The sequence below is a fragment of the Pseudorca crassidens genome, chromosome 6 (genome assembly GCF_039906515.1).
Source record: "Pseudorca crassidens isolate mPseCra1 chromosome 6, mPseCra1.hap1, whole genome shotgun sequence".
Classification (NCBI taxonomy): domain Eukaryota; kingdom Metazoa; phylum Chordata; class Mammalia; order Artiodactyla; family Delphinidae; genus Pseudorca; species Pseudorca crassidens.
This window is the reverse complement of record NC_090301.1, coordinates 123,988,508-124,009,621: the sequence shown is the minus strand read 5'-3', so window position 1 is coordinate 124,009,621 and position 21,114 is coordinate 123,988,508. Positions and strand designations below refer to the sequence as shown.

The following is a 21,114-nucleotide window of genomic DNA, read 5'->3' as shown; positions in this document are numbered from 1 at the left end:
ATCTGAGGGGATTACTTCTTCATTTTCATACAGTGTCATGGTGTCTTTAGAAGAGCAGAGTTTTTAAATTTCAAAGAAGTTCTATTTATCAATTTTTTTTTTCTTTTTTTTTGGAGTACGCGGGCCTTTCACTATTGTGGCCTCTCCCGTTGCGGAGCAACAGGCTCCGGACGCGCAGGCTCAGTGGCCATGGCTCACGGGCCCAGCTGCTCCGCGGCATGTGGGATCTTCCCAGACCAGGGCATGAACCCGCGTCCCCTGCATCGGCAGGCGGACTCTCAACCACTGTGCCACCAGGAAAGCCCTATCAATTTTTAATGGTAGATTAATATTAAAACATACCAAAATTTAGAAATTAACTCATTTAACCAACCCATGCTTGGACATTTAGGCTGTTTCCAACTTTTCACTATTTTTCTTGTAAGGAATGTCATTGTACTTATAACTGTTTCAAGGATAGTCTCAGACGCATCTTAGGGTGCAAGGGTTTGTAAAGCTTCTGTTATACACTCTGAAAATGCTTTCCTAAAGGGTTCCTCATACACTGTAAATGAAGTCCAGTTTCAAGGAACTGGCCAGTCCTCTTAGTATTCCTTCCCAGAGCTTGCTAGTTTGTTCATAGATAAATGAAACTTTAGAAATGCTTAAAAACATACATGTGCAATCTTGTCATGACACTTTGTTTAGTAAACCATTTTTTCCCCTAGATAATACAAAGACAATTATAATAAATTTCCAGTGAGCATTTCCAAAGGCTGGCATCTTACTTCTAAAGGAACTCAGCCATGATTTTTTGAAGGATTGCTGGGCAAAGGGCTATTTGCTTTTCTGTACCTCTGTTGACCCATCTCTAAACCTGGCAAAGGTCAGACTACTCTGTCTCACTAACAAAGAGGGCCACAAACCAGAGACACTGTTCCTGACTCTCAGGACAGGATGTCATGATAGTAACCATTTGCTGAGGCCACTAAGCCCCGGGCAGGGACTGCTAGGTTACCTCTAATCCTCGGCAACAGCCTTGCCTGGTGATATTCTTGCTTCAATTAAAAGGAGCAGTGACTGGCCCAGTTTCACACCACTAAGAATCACAGAGCTGGGGCCTTTTGGCTCTGAAGCCTATGTTGCTGTTGTCATGTTTTTGGTCTATTACCTTTCAGCCACACCATAGACCACACACAGGTCAACAAATGTTTAAAGACATGGGGGAGGAATACAGGGAATTCTATTATCTTAAACATTTTTTTGCTCTTGGAGATTTCATTTGCCGGTGGCCAAAGGGAGTTACTGGTTTTTGCTGGAAGCCTTGGAAATATCCTGGGGCTGGTTGGTGGCCCGGTGACTGGCCTGTTCCCCAGCCCCTCCTGCATGTCTTGGTTAAAATGGATGATAACTGGAGCTGACCATCTGGGTCATTAGGTTTGGAAGCAAGTAGGTGGAGCCTGGAGACAGGTCCCCTTTCAGAAGGTCCCCTGGAGGGCTGTCTTCCTTTCTCTGCAAAGGTCCCCTCCAGGATAGTGGACATGCCCGGGAGAACAGATGGGTATCAGCACTGAGGACCAGCTTGAGCCCAGGCTGTGAATGGCATGTCCTTAGCTTCTTTCCACCTGTATTCTGAACGCCTACTCCTTAACTAGGTACTCGAACGTCCCAATTTGCCCAGGACAGTCCTGGTTTAGGTCTAATATTCCAGTGTCATTGTTTTTTCCCACTTTCCCTCAAAACTATCCAAGTTTGGACATTTCACCTTAATTCAGATGGGCCAGATAGAGGCACTCAAGAGAAACTCTAACTTGAGGATACTTGCGTTAGGGATTTACCAGGGTTGTCTCTCAGAAGGACATTATTTTGATAACGATATATCAGTCATGACAACTGCAGGTGACCTCACATTGGCTTTAGCAAGAAAACAAATGTATTGGTTGGTTTAGTTGGATAGTGGGAGGTGGGGAGTGGGCAGGATTCAAGCATGACTGAAACCACGTTCTCAAACAATATCATTATGTCTGTCTCTCTGCCTCTGTTTCTCTCTCTGTCTCCGTCTCTCCAACTCTCAACTCTTGTTGACTTCATTTGCTAGGCAGGATCTTCAACATGGTGACCAAGCTGACTTCTGGAGGCTCCACACTTACATCTCGTGTATTAGCAACCCCAGCAGAAAAAGGAACTTCTGTGTCCTACAGGCATATTTTCCTACAAGGCCAGGGAAGACTCTTATTGGCTCTGCTGGGGTCATGTGCTCATCCCTGAGCCAATGGTTATGGCCTGGGTGAATGGCTCACCTGCGGTATGTATGCATCATGGTGCAAGGGACAAGGCAGCATCAAAAAAGAAGGACAATTAGCTGGGCAGAGTAAATTTATAGCATCTGCTACTCACTGTACAGTCACTTCTAATATTCCAGGAGCTTTATATATATTGTTCTTTATTTCCACAACAATCTAAAGAGTGTAATATACCTGCATATTGCAGATGATGCTTGAACAGTTTAAATGACATACCCAAGGATGGGCAAGTGGTAAACTGAGGAGCTGACTTCTGACTCTAGGTCTGACTGGTCCTCCTACAATGTCATGGTGGTATTTTACACTTGGAGGGAGTGAGGATAATTTGAGCCAGGGGCCCTTCTTGGACACCATATCACACATATGCTGCCTGAAATAATGCTTCTGGAAAGACATATCCCCTTTTGGTTCTGCCTGTAGAATCTTCTGCATCCTCCCTGCCTCTCTAAAAGATGAAGCCTGCTGTCCCAGGACGAAGGTATGAAGATGGTCTGTTCCCCATTCTGGAGATGGCCAGATGCTAGGTGATCCCAGCACAGGACCTAGCAGCCTTTGGGTAAACCTGTCTTCTTCAAGTCTCTACCTGTAAGAGAATGGCACAAAGTTCTACTGCTACTGAACACAGGATTACTCTGACTGTCAAAAGAGTATAAAGCAAAAATCTTGCTTTGTAAGACAGAATGACGCTGGTGATGCTGAGAGTCATAGTGCCATCGCAGAGCGTCTTACTCAATTCTTGAAGGATAGAGGGAAAACATCACGCAGTGCTCTTTTTTCTCCAAGGGACAGGAGGACTTCCCTTTGCCCACCTGAGTCCTTCATGGTTTAAAAAATCATTTCCCCAGACCTCACTGTTCAGACATGCAGACCAGCACATACGGCACACACTCTTTCACAGTGTGGTTTCCCAACCAGTGTCCCAGGGAACAGTTTCCTCATTTCAATTTGTGTTTTTAATAGCATCTCTTTCTGATGACAAAAATAGTATACAAAAAAATTTGCAAAATAAAAAAGGAGGAAGGGAAAAAAAGACCAAACCCATGCCGAACTGCTCCACCCAGAGATAGCAACCACATTTGTTTTTTTAAAATTAAAACAAAAATTTTAATTAAGTGTGGTTGAGTTACAATGTTGTGCCCATCTCTGCTGTACAGCAAAGTGACTCAGTTATCCACATACAGTTTTTTATATTCTTTTCCAGTATGGTTCATAACAGGACGCTGAATAGAGTTCCCTGTGCTCTACAGTAGGACCTTATTGTTTGTCCATTCTCTGTATAATAGTTTGCATCTACCAACTCCAAACTCCCAGTTCATCCCTCCCCCTCTCCCCTCGGCAACCACAAGTCTGTTCTCTATTTCTGTGAGCCTGTTTCTGTTTTGTAGATAAGTTCATTTGTGTCATATTTTAGATTCCACATATTAAGTGATATCATATGGCATTTGTCTTTCTCTTTCTGACTTACTTCACTTAGTGTGATAATCTCTAGGTCCATCCTTGTTGCTGCAAATGGCATTATTTCGTTCCTTTTTAAGGTTGAGGAGTATTCCATTGTATACATGTACCACATCTTCTTTATCCACTCATGTGTCGATGGACATTTAGGCTGTTTCCATGTCTTGGCTATTGTGAATAGTGCTGCTATGAACATAGGGGTGAATGTATCTTTTTGAATTATAGTTTTGTCTGGGTATATTCCCAGGAGTGGGATTGCTGGCTCATATGGTAATTCTAGTTTTAGTCTTCTGAGGAACCTCCATACTGTTCTCCATAGTGGCTGTACAGACTTACATTCCCACCAATAGTGTAGGAGGGCTCCCTTTTCTCCACACCCTCTCCAACACTTGGTATCTGTAGACTTTTTAATGATGGCCATTCTGACTGGTGTGAGGTGGTACCTCATTGCAGTTTTGATTTGCATTTCTCTAATAATTAGTGATGTTGAGCATCTTTTCACGTGCTTACTGGCCATCTGTATGTCTTCTTTGGAGAAATTTCTATTAAGGTCTTCTGCCCATTTTTCAATTGGTTGTTTGTTTTTTTGTTGTTGAGTTGTATGAGCTGTTTGTATATTTTGAAGATTAAGCCTTTATCTGTCGCATCATTTGCAACTATTTTTTCCCATTCCATAAGCTGTCTTTTAGTTTAGTTTTTTTTTTTTTAATGGTTCCCTTTGCTGTGCAAAACTTGTAAGTTTGATTAGGTCCAACCTGTTTATTTTCATTTTTATTTCCATTACCTTGGGAGACTGACCTAAGAAAACGTTGGTACAATTTATGTCAGAGAATGTTTTGCCTATGCTCTCTTCTAGCAGTTTTATGCTGTCATGTCTTATGTTTAAGCCTTTAAGCCATTTTGAGTTTATTTTTGTGCATGGTGTGTACCAACCACATTTGAATATCAGTTGGGACTATACTGTTGTAGAATTTAATATACTGTATTATTCTATTAACAACACATTAGAGCATTTCCCCATCACGAAAAAGTGGAAGTGTTATTGTTTTGGTAAACATTTCATGTTTGCCCATACTGTAGTTTAATCATAGCTGGTAATAGGCCTTTGTGCAGAGGCCTGGGGTTGGGCTTTGGAGAGCTGGAGGGATGCAGGGGCTGGGAGGCCTGCGCTAAAAGGACAGAAGGAAAGGTACACCAATAATCCGTCAGATATTTGCTTGTCTGCTCGTTTATTCCTGCCTCGATATTTGAGGGCTCTGCTGGGCACCAGGCTCCCCTCCCTGTTCTCCTGTCAATGCCCACTTCAGGTTGTTAACATCACCCCCTCAAAGAGCCTTCCACCACCCCCAGGCCCCATGAAGCCCCTGCAACAGTGAACTTTCGAGGGAGGGGCTTCGTTGCTGGCACCACTGGCAGAGCTGAGCCCAGACTGGTACTCAGTAGGTGCTCAGAAACGTCTGGAGACTGAAAGAGAGAGTGAACATGAAGAGTAACAAGAACAATATAATAATAGCCAACGTATTGTCAATTTTGTACTATTACAATGGGATGCATATCTTTGTGATGAAAGCTTTGCTAAAATTTTATATTTCCTATACTTGGGATTCTAGGGTTGAAGAATATGGGTATTTTGATGATTCTTAATATATACTGCCAGATTACTTTCCAGAAATTCTGTATCTGTTATACTCTCAGAAGCAGTATGTGAGAGTATCTGTCTCTCTGGTTTTAACTTAAAACTTAAAAAACTTAAAAAACTTAAAAAACGATTTGCTGATTTGATGAAAGTGAGGGCAGGAACGGTATCTCATTGATTTAATGGACAGTTTTTTTTTTTTTTTCCTTCTTCTGGTAAGACTGAACTTCTAAAAAAAATTATTTATTTTTTTTGGCTGTGTTGAGTCTTCGTTGCTGCACACGGGCTTTCTCTAGTTGCAGCGAGCGGGGGCTACTCTTCGTTGCAGTGTGTGGGCTTCTCATTGCGGTGGCTTCTCTTGTTGCGGAGCATGGGCTCTAGGCGCCCGGGCTTCGGTAGTTGTGGCTCGTGGGGTCTAGAGTGCAGGCTCAGTAGTTGTGGCACGTGGGCTCAGTAGTTGTGGATCGTGGGCCCTAGAGCGCAGGCTCAGTAGTTGTGGTGCACAGGTTTAGTTGCTCCGTGGCATGTGGGATCTTCCCGGTTCAGGGCTCGAACCCATGTCCCCTGTACTGGGAGGCAGATTCTTAACCACTGCGCCACCAGGGAAGCCCAAGACTGAACTTTTAATACCTATGTATTGATCATTTGAATTTCCAATTTTGTGAACTGTCCATTTGTGCCATTTGCCCATTTATTTGTAGAAATCTTAATGTTTTTCTTATGAATTGTGAGTTCTGTTTTATTTTCAAAGATATCTCTTTAGTTTCTTACACTTCAATTTTTTATGTCAACTTTCTTTTCAAAACGGAAATAATTTTTTTCCTGATGGTGAAAACAATGGACTATCTTGGTAAAAAGTAAGACTAGAGAAAACCATAAAGAAGAAAGTAAAAATCACCTACATTCCTACCCTTTGGCCTATACTAACATTTTTTGAGCATTTCCTTCCAAACTTTTATCCTGTGTGTTGACGGTATTTTTTGAGGTTTAAAAAAATTGAATTTTTGCGTACCCTCAAACAAGCGTTTTTTTAAGTCAATACTTCCTCCAATGGTTTTGTGCTTTAAAAAGTCTTTCCAATCTAGAGATCTGATAAAGAATTATCTTTTTTAAAGATAAGAGCTGTGCGTATTTTTTAGTTATGAAGGCAACATAGCATATTACAGAATATTTAGGAAATTAAGGGGAAAAAATCAGCCATCATGCCTTGATTGTAGCACTTCTATTTCCTTGTGCATGGTTCTTTCGAGTCTTTTATCATGAGCACTTACTTTTATGTTGTTGCAGGGAGAGGGCATGCACGATTTCCTATCATCTCCTTTTCACTCATAATTATACTTAAGCATTGTTTTCATGTTGCTACACGATCTCTGTAATTGTTTAAAATGATCCTCTAATGGTCTCTCTGGTCACTGTGCTGTCTAGCTAACCCTACCCTGCTGATAACCATTTAAGTTGCCTCCAATTTTTCTGTCAAGTGGTATTTTGAAACACCAAAGTCCAGCGAAGCAGAATCTCCCACTGTTCCCTGGAGGCTGACTGTAATCTGATTTGACTTCTGCTCATTTCCTCCTTTCCTCAGAGGAGGACTGGAAGAAATCGCTCTTAGAGAATGGTTAGAAGAATGCCAAACATAAAATTAGGAGGAGAGGGACCATGAGGTGAAAGCTTGATGAGCTTTTAGGAGAAAGCTGCCTTAGAAACTGCACTGTTTAGGTTTTGTTCTTGTAACTCAGGAATCGGGCATGAGTTTATTATAATAATAATTCTGACAAAATGCCTTCCCCTCATGCAGTGCTTGGTGCTTTTCCTGGTATGCAGTTCTGCGTATCAGCTGAGGGCCTTAGTGCTGGAGGGCCTGGGTCTGAATCTCTGCTTATCTCTTTGACCTTCAGCAGCTGCAGAGCCTCAGTCTGTCTTTCTGCAAAAAGGAATCATAATAGGCCCGGAGGACTGAAGTCCTGAGCACTCTTGGGGAAATACCAGAGGAGTAGCCAGAGAGGTTGCAGAGGAGCCTTCCCGGGGAGCACAAGCCAAACCTTTTTTTCCTGGGCCTCGGTTTCTCCATGAGTATGGCAGGCTTGGTGTATGGTCTGCAAGAGCCTTTCCTGCTCCTCCCAGAAGCCTCCAGGGGACCCCTGCCCTGGCTCCTGCCTGGGTGCTGGACATGTCCAGTCCTCTTCAACAGGACCTCCAGGACTCCCCTCAGCATTCAACTCAGCCCACAATTCCTGGGACACACCCTGACTTCCAGGACAGCAAAGTGCTGTGGCGTCCTTCCAAGGCCCTGACATGATTTTGGGGAGGGGTGTGGGTGGGATCAGTAAACCCAAGGCATATTTATTAATTTTGAACAAGTGTCATTGGTCTGTTGGCAAAGTTGTCATCGGTCGGTTAGCAATAACCATATCTTCTCTTTGAATAATGACAATTACTCATTTTTCTTCCAGCAGGGCATAGGAGACCACCCAGTGTATAGTGGTTGGAGAGCCTGGGATGTGGAGTCAGAGGTCTGACTCCAGGCCTCTCTGTGCCTCGTTTGCAAAACGGGAGAAATACTAGCACCTACTTCATCGGGCTGTCTTGGACACGGACCGAGATAATGCCTGTCGATGAGGCACTTAGCAGAGTTCCAGGCACACAGGAAGGCTCAGTACTGTTAGGCTGCTGTTATTATAATAATTATCTGCAAATTAGAAAACCGAGCGCCTGGTTGGCAAGGGACTAGGCAAGGGGAACAGTTCACAGGTGGCGCCCTGAGAGCCCAGGTCGAGAAGGGTGAACCTAGAGGCCAGGAGGAGGCCGAGCGTCGAGAGGGGGGGCCAGAGGTGAGCCCCGGGAAGGAGAGGCGGCTCCGGCTGGGCTGCGCGCTCCAGCCCGGGCTCCCTGATCGCCACACACTTTATCTTTGATTTTTGAAAGCACCCTTCTCCTCCATCTGGCCTCCTTTCCGGGGCTGCGGAAAGGAAAGACGGCCCGTGGCGGCGCCGGACCTGGGCCTGTCGTATTCGTCCCAGCCCCGGAGCGGTGTCATCGGAAGGTCCCGGGAGTCCCGCTCGCCACCTCAGCCGCGGCGACGGTGGCCGCCGCTCCCTCCTCGCCGGCCGAGCGGTTCCGGCGCCCGGGTGGCCCTTTAAAAGGCCGTGTCTTGTCCGGAGGGGGCGGGCGGGGGGCGCTGACCGCCGCCTGAGGCCCGGCCCCTCCTCCCTCCCCCTCCCTCCCCCTCCCTCCGCCAGTCCGTCCCTCCCACGGTCCCCGTGTCGCTCGCTAGCTCGCTTGCCGGGCGCACGCTCCGCCTCCGCCAGTCGGCTCGGCGGTCTGGTGCGCGGCGCGGAGCGGGAGCCCGGGCCGGACGCGCGGCCGGGGGCCGGGGCTGGGGGCTGGGTAGATCGGCGCCAGCCACCGGGCAAGCCTGAGCCGCAATGGCTGAGATGGGCAGTAAGGGGGTGACGGCCGGGAAGATCGCCAGCAACGTGCAGAAGAAGCTCACTCGCGCGCAGGAGAAGGTGAGAGAGCCCGAGACCCTGCAGCCGCGCCGTCCGGACACCTGTCCCCAACCCCCTGCGCCGGGGGCTGGTCCTGACCCCGGGCCGGGCGCTGTCACCTCCAGACGAGCGCTGCCGAGGGCCTTCGGGGGTACACAGGCTGCGCCCCCCGGCGCTCTGGGTGCCCTTTGCCGTCCGCGTCCTCCGTCTCCTTTCACCCCCGGCGGGGTGCAGGAGAGAGCGCAGCTGTCCCTTCACCCCCACCCCCCCCACCGCCGCCGCTTTGTATCTTCGCGGCACCTCTGCAGAGGAGCGGTGGACCCCGCTCTTCTCCGGGCGCGAGGTCCAGGCTCATCTCGCCTTGGAGGCCGAGGCCCAGAGGCTGGGAGGCGAGGTGGCGCCCCTAGCCCTCCGGGACCACTTGAGCCCTGCGGGCGGGGCCGGCGCTGGGGCGAGGGGGGTCTGCCCCTTGTCCCCAGGGTCGCTTAGTTCCGGGAATCCCGAGGCTGCCCCTCCGCTCGCGGGTGCTTGCGCGCCGACTCCAGGCCTCTGAGCGCTTCCTGCGCTCGCCGTTCCCTCCTCTCCACCCGCCGCTCCACCTTCTGTCCCCGTGGGCCGAGGGAGGGGTCAGGTTTCCCTTCCCGAGAGGTGCCTGCGGCCTGGAAGCTCCGGCCCGGCTCCCGGGGAGCAGAGAGCTGCGCACCCCTCGAGAGGTGCCCTCGCCGGAGCAGGGGCTTCGTGTTTCCGGCCGCGGGGGGAGAGGGTGGCGGCTCTGGCTTTGGGAGCCCGCGGCCGGGGTGGGGAGCCGGCCCGGAGGAGGGGCGGCAAGCCGCCGGGGGTGTGGAGGGCCCCGCAGGAAACCCGACCCCTCGGCGCGGAGAGCCACTGTTTGCAGCCGGGGCTTCCCGTGGCCCTCGGACTGTGCAGGAAACGCGGGATTGGGCGGCAGGGGTCCGCGCCCGCCCGGCTTGCTATCCCTAGCCGCCTCTGGTTTATTGAATTGGATCACGCCAGCTGCTGACGCCACTTCCCCTGCCGACTCCGACTCTGAAATCTGAGATTGCAGAATCAGTGCTGCTGCCAGGGTGGCCCCCCAGTGCTCCCCTGGCCGGGTCTGTCCCCTCTGCCGCCCGATCCCGGAGACCGGCTGGCCTTCCCCCGCCAGGCTTCTGGCTGTTTATAAACAATGACTTTTGCAGCCGAGACCTGCGGGCTCCCTAAGGATGCAGCCACGTGACAGTGGGGGTGGGGGTCGGGGTGAGAGCGGCGGCGGCCTCTGGAGCTTCCCCCGCGCTTCCCTCCGAGTCCTGCAGCTCATCCTTGCGGTCCCGGGCTAAGGAGGTAGGTGGGTGGCGTAGAGGGAAGGGCCCTCAGCCAGACTCCAGATCTGGCCTGTCCCAGCTGTCCTCCTCCCCTCCCCAGGGCGGGACGAGGGATTAGAGTACCACAGATAGCTGGCTGGGGGCTGGGAAGGCTTCAGTCGCCCAGGTTGGGGGGAGGGGAGGGGCAGATGCCTCTGCCCTTGCTCCCCTCCCACGGCTGGGTAATCCATTTAGGTGCCTGGAGCCGGCAGCTCTGGGTCTAAGCCTGCTTCCTGCCCCCGAGGGGCTGAGGAAGATGAATGGGAAGCCTCGGGAAGGCAGAGGCAGTTTCCCTGCCCCCAATCCAGTGACGCCTTAGTCTTCCCCGGCTCCCCTTTGCTTTTGCTGTGTCCCCGTTGCCCTACTTGCCTTGTTTCTGCAGCAGCATCTTTCAGTAATTTCAGGGGCAGTGGGCATGGGCTGTATCCCCTCCGTGTACATGGCGAGAGGTCATCATTGACCCCACTGAGCGCCCCCCCCCCCCCAGCCTCTGTTCTGTGGCCGTGGGCAGTTGGCGGACAGCTGGTCAGCTGTGGATGCTGGCCTTGGCCAAGGGCTGGCCCTGCCCGAGCCTGGGCCTCATGGGACTGGAGTTGCTTAGCGTTCTTGCTGTTCTCTGCCCCGTGGGCTCTGGTTGGGAGGTCTTCCCCAGCGGAAGCCAGAGGGGCACCACGGGCGTCCTGGCCGAGTCTGGGGAAGTAGCCTCCCCTGTCGGCCCAGCTGCAGCCCCCTCCCAGGAAGCCCGATGACTTGACCCACACCAGTCTCTCTCCTCTGCCCTCCGGAGGCTCAGAGTCTGCGATGCCGCCTCGGTGCCGCTGACCTGGCTATCTCCTCGGCATCTTCAGGTGGCCCTCAGGACCGTGTCTAACTCGCAGTGGCAGTGGTCTCATAGGCACCCAGCCCCACCCTGCCTTGGTCAAATCTATGAGTAAAGGGGCAATTCCAGTGGTCCTGTTGCCACGGCAGGGTATTTCCTGAGCAGGGACAAGCAGGCGCTTGGGTGGAGGGCCTAGATTGTATCTGCATAGGAGGAAGGGCCCCCATCTCTCCTCTTCTTTTCCGCACCCTCCATTTCCCCCCGTGTCTTCTCTGCCCAGTCGTCCACCAGGATTCAGAGGGGGACGGTGAGGTGTGGGACAGCTTGCCCGCTGGTGCCCGTGGAGCCAGCTCTCCTGTCCCCCAGCTCAGTGACTCCCCGCTGGACCCTGGCATTGCCCACTGACCCGGCAGCATCCACCACCGGTCTGGGTGCTCCCTGGGGCTTGGGCAGATCCGTGTGGGCACCCAGCATTCACCTGGCCCCAGCAGGTGCAGAGTGACTGTTACGAAAAAACAAGGGCGTTTGGGGGCTTGGCTTGGGAGCCCTGACGCAGGCTCTGGGTGAGCTGATTTGTCCCGTGTGTGCTCCTTGGCCTTCCCTCATTCAGCGAATCCCGCCTGCGCCTGGACCTGTGCTGTGTGCCTGAGCCTGGGCTGAGCCCGGGGTGCTGCGGGGAGCAGGGTGTATGTGGCTCTGGCCGGCGTGGAGCTTACTGTAGTAAGGTCCTGAGGCCTCTGGAGGAGGAGGGTGTGAGAGGGTGTGAGACCACAGCGGAGGGCTCCCCGGGGTCCGCCAGCCAAGCATGGCACGGTCACCGCTCACCTCCCAATCCCCAGCTGCCCCCAGGGTGCTCGGGTGCAGAGCATGTGCCTGGAGTTCGGACCCAGGTACCATGAGGTCATCTTCCCATCGCGTTTGGCTTGTCGGATCCTCTATAAATGACTCTGTCCATTTTTGGGCCTCGGTAGGTGGCTGAGCAGAGCCAAGTTGGGGTGGAGCCTGGGTCAGATGACAGAGCAGAATAGGGCTGGTGGGATGGGTCCCAGGGGTGATGGGACGGTTGGGGAGAAGGGACAGGTGAGGTGGGGGTATGCTCTGGCCTGCTTGCCCCGAGATCCACTGCCCAGTAGTCCTCACGGGGCATGCATGAGAGAGGCCGGCCTGTGCTGGTGGAGCCGGGCCCACGGAGGGCGCAGGGGAGGAGGCTCTGCCCACTGTCTGCCCCACCCCCCACCCCCGCCGCCACCCCGCCACTGGCCCGGCGCTGCTGGGAGTGGGGAGGCCTGGCCCCGAGGGGCAGGGCCTGGGGCTGTCCGAGCACGGAATAGCGCTGGCGTGTCACAGCAGATGCTCCCTAGAGGGAAGGTGCAGTGGCAGTTATCTATGGGACCCCGACACATGGCCATGATGGGGCCACGCTCATCTGGGTGGTCAAGGCCTCCCGTGCCGCAGCCACGGAGGCCTCCTCAGTAGGGGCCAGGCCTTTGCAACCGGCTCTTACGCTCACGGTGGCCTTGAGAGTAGCCACGCCACACAGAGGGCAGGGGGCAGGGAGCCCGCCGGGTCTGCTGGACGGCCTCTGAGGCCCCGGGCCCTGGTCAGCAGTGGCTCTCCTCGGCCCCGACTTCCCACTGTCCTCCCCATCGGGGTGTCTGTCTCGCCCCTGAGTGTCCTCTCTCTCGTCCCCTCCCATGTTGGCTTTGCCTCCATCACTCTGTACCTCCCTGCGCTGTGTCTCTTTCCTCTGAGCTTACACAAGTGTTTCTGCACCTCTCCAGGCTCGGATCAGCTGCTCCCTGAACCCGAGTTATTTATGTAGATGGTTCATCTTGCCGGCACTGGAGAGAAGGCTCCTGAGCTAGGCGGCATCTCTGGGTGGGGTGTTTCTGGGGGCTCGGTGGACGTTTAGCTGAGGCCTGTGGGTGTGGGGAGGTTGCAAGCGTGACCTCCAGACTTCCCGGGCCCCGGCGGGCCGGGATGGGCTGGGCCTCACCCCACTCCATCGAGCCTGCTGGCTCGTGGCAGGGCCCAAAGCAGGCTGTTTCGCCCAGGTCGGCTCACTGGGCTGTCTGGGGCCTGGGGAAGGTGTTCCCCGGGGGCGGGGGGAACAGCTGTGGGTCAGGGTGCCTGTGGAGTGGGGGAGTGAGCCGCTGGTCACCCAGGGAAGGGGTGGGGTGTGTCGGGAGCGGAGAGGGGTGCCTGGGCCGTCGATTTGGGTTGGATGTGATCAAGTCTTGAATGCCGGTAGGATCTGTGGATCCTGTGGACTCTCAGAGAGGCTGAGGCCTCGACTCTTCACCCTCCTTCTTCCGCAGATGACCTCGCTGTGTCCCCTTCTCACCTTCGCTCTCTGGCATTGCCCAGGCCCTTGCGCCTGGATGAGGCGATCTCTGCCCAGCTCGCCCCTCACCAAGTTGTGCTTCTGTCCCCCCCTTTCTGCCTTAGCCCGGCCTTGCCTGGGCTTTTGCCATGAGGTTCTAGAATCCCTGGGTCCTACCCAGGGGCATGTCAGAGACAGACCCCAGGCATGGGCTCGGCAGGCAGCAGGTGGGGATCCTGGGTTCCCCTGACCAGCCGGGACCTTGGGCAGATGGCAGGACCCTCCTGAGCCCAGTTTCTTCATTTGTGAAGTGGGAGTAATACTGGTTCCCCTTCACACGCCCGTTGTGGAGAGTAGGGCCTTGGACAGTTGCCCGTCACACAGCAAGTGCTCAGTGGGCAGAGCCGCACGATGACCCAGAGACCTCCGTCCCTGCCAGGCCCTTGTCCCAGCCCTTCTCCCTGGAGTGTCCATTACAGGCCTCTGCAGACAGCTAATCCCTGCTGAGCCCTTGAAGGATCAGGGTTTGTAATGTTGTCCCAGCCCAGGGTGATATGTGTGCGTGTGTGCGTGCGTGCGTGTGTGTGTGTGTGTGTGTGTGTGTGTGTCTGTGTGTGTGTGTGCAGGGGAGCGGCGTGTGGCGGGGGAGGGAATTGCACAGTTCCGGGGTTGGGGCGGGAACTGGACTCATATGCACGTAAGTCCGGTGGCCCTGGGTAAGTGTTCCCCCCTCTCTGGGCTTCACTCTGGCCATCTGTAAAGTGATCACGGGGTTTGCTTCTTCATTTACTTGAAAAACCCACTGTGTGCTGGGCACCATCTTGGTTCTGCAGGGCTGAGCAAAACCAAGCTGCTGCCTGCCTGATGTCTCGTTGGGGGAGACACTCAGGAAACGAAAAGTCTGGTGGCAGGTAGATACAAGAGCAGGGCAGGTTTTCCTCCGTGGAATGTGATGGCTCAGATCAGCCCTTCCTGAGCATTCCAGGGCCGGGCGCTCACATGGTGCAAGGGATTGGTTTGGGCAGAGGCTGAGCGGAAGGTTCTGGCTCCAGGTGAGAGGGCCTCTGGGGGATGATGCCTTCCTGTTTGATGTCACCCTGCTATGTGGTTTTCTAAAGCTCCTTTTTTTTTTGCGTGGCATGTGGGATCTTAGCTCCCTGACCAGGGATTGAACCTGTGCCCCCTGCATTGGAAGCATGGAGTCTTAACCACTGGACCGCCAGGGAAGTCACTAAAACTCCTTTTTTGGCAAGTCTCCTTTTGGGATTAAAAATGCAAAGAAAAGGACACCAGAGCTGAAGGCACTGACAGTGCAGGCCAGGGCTTCTTTGTGGGCAGGGGCTCTCACCCAGGATGTAATAGGAGGTGGGAGGGGCCAATAAAAGAGGAGGAGGGAGAAACCAAAGATGGCCCATCCCGGGGAGGACCACTGAAAAGATTTTCACTGAAGCAGCAACTCAGGGTGGTGGCAGCCACTCTCTAGGGAGCTGAGTTTGAATCCCTTCCCACACGTTACTACCTTTGGGCAGGTCACATTGACCTCTCTGAGCCTCAGTTTCCTCAGCGGAAGTCAGTGGTGAGAGCCACGGAGAACGCTGTGTGGATTAAATGGACACAAGTGAAGGGCAGGGCTGGTGGTTGTTGTACCGGGGATGGGGCATGCCTCGTGGGACCTGGCTGGCATCTGGGGCTCCTGGGGCCTCCCCAAAGAGGCTGCCACCTCCCAAAGAGGCCACATGGTTCTGGACCGGGCAGCGAAGCTGGCTTAGTGCTAAGGGCTGGCAGGGGTCAGGGCTGGGGAATTGAGAAGAGAAAGGCAGGTCTTCCTGTCCCAAGGGAAGCCTTTGTCAAATATTAGCTTAAAAATAACCTGGTTTGGGGGCTTCCCTGGTGGCGCAGTGGTTGAGAGTCTGCCTGCCGATGCAGGGGACGTGGGTTCGTGTCCTGGTCCGGGAAGATCCCACATGCTGTGGAGCGGCTGGGCCCGTGAGCCATGGCTGCTGAGCCTGTGGGTCCGGAGCCTGTGTTCCGCAATGGGAGAGGCCACAACAGTGAGAGGCCCGTGTACCACAAACAAACAAACAAAAAACCTGGTTTGTTGCACACCTGCTGAGTGCCAGATGCTTGGTGAAAATTCTCATCCACACTGCAAGCAGGGGAGGTCATTATGATACCCATTCAGCAGATGAAGAAACTGAGGCTCAGAGCAGTGGTGTGACTTGCCCATGGGCTGTCCTGGTCCACTGTCCGGGGGTGCTACCTCTTCCTTGGTGAGTAGGCCCTCAGGCCAGGGGGAAGGCCCAGATCATGCAAATAAGATGCGGATCTCTATCCAGGAGGGAAGGCCTGTCTCGGGGGGCGGGGTGTCATTTGACAGATTTTCGTCCCAAGATGTTCCCCACCATTAAATTAGATCTGGGGCTGCTTGTCTGCCCCTGGGTCCCCACGTGGGGTCTAAGCTTATACTTTGGGATGTGGCCTTTCTGTTTTGGGGGTGTTTGGTGGGCCCTGGGGTGAGGGGACAGCCTGGGGTTTCCTGAGGCAAGTCTAGGGACAGGAGTTCATACCTGCAAGTGAGGACAAATGAGGTGATGTGTGTGTGTTTTCCCAAATATGAAAGCTGCATCCGCTTTACTCAATATGAAGGAACACCCTTTATCCTGAGATTGTATCTACTTTTGTTCATATTGTTGCAACAGTGTTCCTTTTATGAAATGATGGTAATTCTGGTGGTTTCTTAATGTTTTGGGGGAGGAAATAGTCATAATGCTGACCGCACCCCCCCTTCCCGCAAAACACACACACACACACGCAGGCACGCCCACACACACACACATACACACTGGCGGAAAAAAACACGCGCGCGCGCGCGCGCGCGCACACACACACACACACACACACACACAGGGAAGATTTTCCTGGTGTGGAATCTAAAAGTCTGGGGCCCAGTGCCCTGGGGCAGTTTGCTGCCCACCCTGTGGACGGGCCGCCTGGAGCCGGGGTGTTGTTGGCTGCTCTCCTGGGTCCAGGCTTGAAGCAGGCCCGTGGTGGCCTGGGGCAAGCCCCCTAGAATATCTGCTCCACAAGAGTGGGTCCTGCCTGCTGCAGTAGCGGTGGTGCCCCCAGCTCTGCACACAGTAGGTGCTCAGTGCTTCCTTGTTGACGGGATGCTTGGATTCTTCAGGCAGGTAGAGGCAGGCTGATGGCTGGCAGAGGTCCGGGAGGCCCTGGGTTCAGGGTGTAGGGTGGGAGGGGGAAGGGCGATGTGGCTGCTGGATTTCAGGCCCCCCGAGAGCACAGGAGGCATCAGAGCCCAGGTCTTGGGGTCAGGTGCAGGGGGCGCATCCGGCCCTGGCACAGGCCATTCCGAGGGACCCCTGGGCATTGCTGCTTAGAACCTTCTCCGGCGGTAAAATGTCTCGGGGCTGTGATGGTGCTACCCTGAGCCTGGGGCTGCAGTGCTTGGGCCCAGACACTCGAGTTCTCAGGAGTGGGCTGGGGCCCTGCTGGGGAGCCCTCCTTGGCTTCGGGCCGAATGCCAAAGAAGGGTTGGCCTGGGCCGTCTGCAGGGGTCCTCCTCTGACCTGAGAAAGCGTTGAGGTGATCGGGGTGCCGGGGATCCCTGACCTGGGGGTCTGTGTGATTTGCTAGACCTGAGACTTGCTGCTGCCCTCAGACCCACTGGGGCTTGCTGTGGGCTGGGCCTCTTCCCTCTGCCTCCTGGACCTCACCTTCAGCCCCAGTCCCTGACCCCAGGTCCCAGTGCCACGGCAGAGGGGGTGGGGTTGGGGCCACAGCGCTGGTGGACGGTGGGTTTGGAGCCTCGGGGTGGGCAGCCTTGGGTGCTGAGACCTGTCCATGGTGCCCCTGGGAGTGGACATTTGTGCCCTGTCCCCCCCCATGCTGTGCCTGGGGTGACCGGCTGGGTCTCTGCTGCTGTCCCTGCTCTGTGGACAGGGGGCGAGCTTGCAGACGTCTCTGCCTCTGCAGTGCAAGGGCCGCAGTAAGGCGGGGGCTGAGCCCCAGGGGCTGGGAGTGAGTGGGCGGCAGCCAGCAGCAGCCACCGCAGTGCTGGGGGGAGGGACTTGTCGCTGTTGTCACTGCCAGTGGAGCTGGGGCTCTCGGGCCCTCAGAGGCCCTGCAAGCCCCCACCCCCATCCTGGAGCCCCCAGGGCACCTTTGTAGGGACATCAGAGCTGGCTCCTCGCTTTAGATGCCTGGACTTCTGGCGCTGAATTAGCTCTTCTTCCCCTTGTCATTCTCTCCTTCGTGGCCTGCCCATTGTGGGCCAGAGGGCTGAGGTCTGAGGGCTGAGGGCACTGGGAGGAGAAGAGCTGGCCCCTGCCCTCCAGGAGCTCCCAGCCCCATACCCAGTGCTCATCACAGCACTGGGGGGAGGTGAGGGGAAGGACACTGGGGTCCTGAGGAGCCTCCCATCAGGCCTGAGCAGTCAGGGAAGACTGCTTGGAGGAAGTGGCATCTCCTCTTGAGGGAGTGACCTGGGTTAGGTTAGAATCCAGCTGTGCCCAGGAAGGTACGGGGGGGGGGGTCTGGGGCAGGGCTGCCATCCTGGAGTCCACTCCATCAGGGCTGGGGTCACAGCCTTCCTGGAAAGGCTGCTGTACGTCCTGTACCTCCTCCCAGTATGTGCCAACCTGCTTCTCTCTGCTTTGAGGCCACAAGGTGACACTGCGGAGGGGATGACACTGCCAAGCCTGTCGAGCTGGACAGCTGGGAGGGGTCAGTGGGCCAGCTCACCCCTGTTCAAGGCACCCCAGTGTGCTCCGCCCTTTGAGGCCAGACCAGATGGCCAAGTGGGGGGTCCCCTAGGTCTTGGATCAGAGCCGGGGAGGGTCCTCAGAGGACGAGGGGTCATGCCAGCTGGTGGGAACGCTGGCTCGGAGTGCAGACTGCAGGGCGAGGAGTGCACGGCCGTAAGGTAGCATTGTGTGCATGAGTCTCAGGGCCAGTGGCTGGCTGGTGAGGGGTCCAGGGCTCCACCCAGGCCTCTGCTTGAGGAGCTTTGCAGGGGCCGTGGGGCTGGAAGGCGGCTGGGGTGACGGGAGCGCCTTGCCAGCCCTTTTTCCGACAGCTGCTGCTACTTTCTTTGGACCTTTTGGTCACCTCGGCCTCTCCCCAGGACTGCGACCAACATGCTGGAGCCCTGGCGAGCCGGGTCCCGTCGCTGGGCACTGAGGACAGATCTGGCCCAGGGAAAGCTGGCCTGAGGGGTCTCCCTGCTGCTCCCACCCCAGCCGCATGTGGCCGCCCCTACTTCTCTGCTCCGAGACGGCATCACCTCTCTCAAGTCGTGTCCTCCAGCCTGTCAATAACTATCTCGGGGCCAGATGTGGGTGATGGAGTGGGTGAGGGTGCTGAACTGGGCCCAGGATCCCTGGCAGGTGGGCAAGAGTCAAAGAGAGATTGAACAAGGGAAGGGGAGGAAGGAGGTTGGGGTGAGTGCGGGAGAAAAACAGACCTGGACAGAGAGAAGGGAGCATGACCCCAGTGACCCCCCACCTGCCCTGGGGTCCTGGGCAAGTCACGCCCTCTCTGAGCCCCTATTTCCTCCTCTGTAAACGGGACTGGGAGTTCCTGCCCACGGGCTTGTGGAGAGGGTCCAGGAGGAAGGAACATGATCAGTGCCCAGTGCCTGGTGGTGGTGGAGGAAGTGATGCCATCAGTGCCTGGCGGGGAGGACGCACAGGTTCTGTTCCAGGGAGCATCTTGGGGAACCCCTGGGAACCCGCAGGTAGGGACCATTCTGGCTTTTGTGTTCTGATGACCGGATTCTTGAAATTGAACTGCAGTGCATTTTTGTTTCCTTTCTTTCCTGCATAGGCTGAAAACACTAAATCGGGAGGGGTGGTGTTGCCTCCCCCAGGAGGGAAGCCAGAGCCCCCCTGAGCCGGAGCTTGATTGAATGGGTGGGGGGAGGGCAAACAGTTCCAGGTGGGCTGGGTTGAGGGGCCTAATGAGGGGAGGGACCTGGGGACATAGGTGAGGGGTCTCCCATCATTCATTCATTCGTTCATTCGAGGAACCCAATGCACAGCAGAGAGAGCTGGGGCTTGAGAGATGTGGGTTGAACGCTGGCTCGGCCACCGAGCCTCAGTTGCCCACCCAGGACCTGGGAAGCATGAGATGCCCCTCCCAGTGAGGGAAGGTGAACTCCAGGACTCCTGTAAGTGATAATGGTGGAGCTGAGTTCTGCTGGGTCCCGCTGGGTCTGGATGATTCTGGAGGGGAGGTCAGGGTTAGCATCTCCGTGGCATTTTGCGGTTTACTGAGAACCCTCCCACTTGCTGTTTTTCATTTGTTCCTCTCAGTGACCTATGAGGTCGGCGGGACTGCATTATGGTTCCACTTGGCAGATGAGAACACTGGAGCTCAGGGAAGCCCTGGGATTTCCTCCCTCCCAGTCTTGGACTTGGCCCCAGGTTGGCCTTTCCTGGGAGCTGCCACCGCCATCCCTGAGCTGGGAGAGGGTGGTTGGAGGATGCTTGGAAGAGATTCTTGTAGTGCAAATGTGAATGCTGAAATGTTTTCCATTAATAATCAGTGGGTGGGGGGCTTCCCTGGTGGCGCAGTGGTTGAGAGTCCGCCTGCTGATGCAGGGGACACGGGTTCGTGCCCTGGTCCGGGAAGATCCCACGTGCCGCGGAGCGCCTGGGCCTGTGAGCCATGGCCGCTGGGCCTGCGCGTCCGGAGCTTGTGCTCCACAACGGGAGAGGCCACAACAGTGAGAGGCCCACGTACTGCAAAAAAAAAAAAAAAAAAAAAAAATCAGTGGGTGGGGGCTACTTTCGTGGGGCGAACACCTGGGGAGCGTTATGTGTGTGTGTGTGTGTGTGTGTGTGGGGGGGGGGGGGGGGTGTATGGGGGAGGGGGGCTGGCCTGCTAGAGGAGAAGGTGACCCTGCAGAGCCACCTTGGGACTTTCCACATGGCCCCTGGGATCCCCCATGACTCTACCAGGCAGGTGGGGGAACCTGGCTTCATGCAGGAATCACGGGACTCCAGAGGGTCAGGGTCGGATGTGGAAGGAACTGTCCTGACTTGACTCCCAGGGGCAGCCTCAGGTAGAGAGAGACCTGGGTGCAGATTGAAAACAGAGTTGGGGAGGGAGGGGAATCCCACGGCGGGGGAGGGGAGGGGAGACTTGAAGAGGAGTTAATGGCCAGAAATACAAGTGGAGTTGATCTAAACGGAGAAATAGAATCCACAATTAATTGGGTGCATTTGCTGAAGCTGGGACAGGATGAAAATATGTTGTTTGAAATATAAACTAAGCCAGGAGCTAGTTTATAAGTTGTGTGTGTGTTTGTGTGTGTGTCCCTGCCACCCAGGCCTCCTGGTGGAGGGGACCATGGGCCTGGCAGGGGCCACAGCCAAGGGGGGTCCTGGGCCCTTCCTGTGGGTCTGGTGGACCAGGTGGGGGCCATCCTGGTACTGCACTGAGGAAGCTGAGGCGTGGGTGCAGGGCTGCAGGGCCGCCTGGGAGAGCTGAGTCAGCACCCTGGGAAACCCATGGTCAGCAGCAGGACAGAACCTGATTCCTGCGTCCCAGCTTTGAGTCAGTGCACCGTCGGGTCACGCTGTCCCACTGTGTGCGCTGTTGGTGGAGGTGAGAGACCAGGAGAGGCCACACCCACATCCTGCAGCCCGGATCCGAGCTCCTGCCCCCTCCCCTCCACTGGGGACTTGGGCCAGTTACTCTCGCCTTCTTATTTCGATTTGCTCCTCCATACAA

At 55.0% G+C, this 21,114-nt stretch overlaps 1 protein-coding gene across 16 annotated transcripts in view; it reads left to right on the top strand.

Annotated features, from left to right (window-relative positions):
• The first annotated feature begins 8,639 nt into the window (after nucleotides 1–8,639).
• The window catches only part of BIN1 (bridging integrator 1), a 55,755-nt gene continuing 43,280 nt past the window's right edge, over nucleotides 8,640–21,114 (top strand). For 5 of the 16 annotated variants that reach the window (XM_067742235.1, XM_067742231.1, XM_067742227.1 and 2 more), the window contains exon 1: nucleotides 8,644–8,879. In XM_067742235.1, the coding sequence (XP_067598336.1) occupies nucleotides 8,796–8,879 (84 nt within the window). In that variant the 5' untranslated portion in view covers nucleotides 8,644–8,795. Of the gene's footprint in view, nucleotides 8,880–9,931; nucleotides 10,200–18,704; nucleotides 18,765–21,114 lie in introns of those variants that run through there. The other 11 variants (XM_067742232.1, XM_067742224.1, XM_067742239.1 and 8 more) reach the window with 9 other exon arrangements.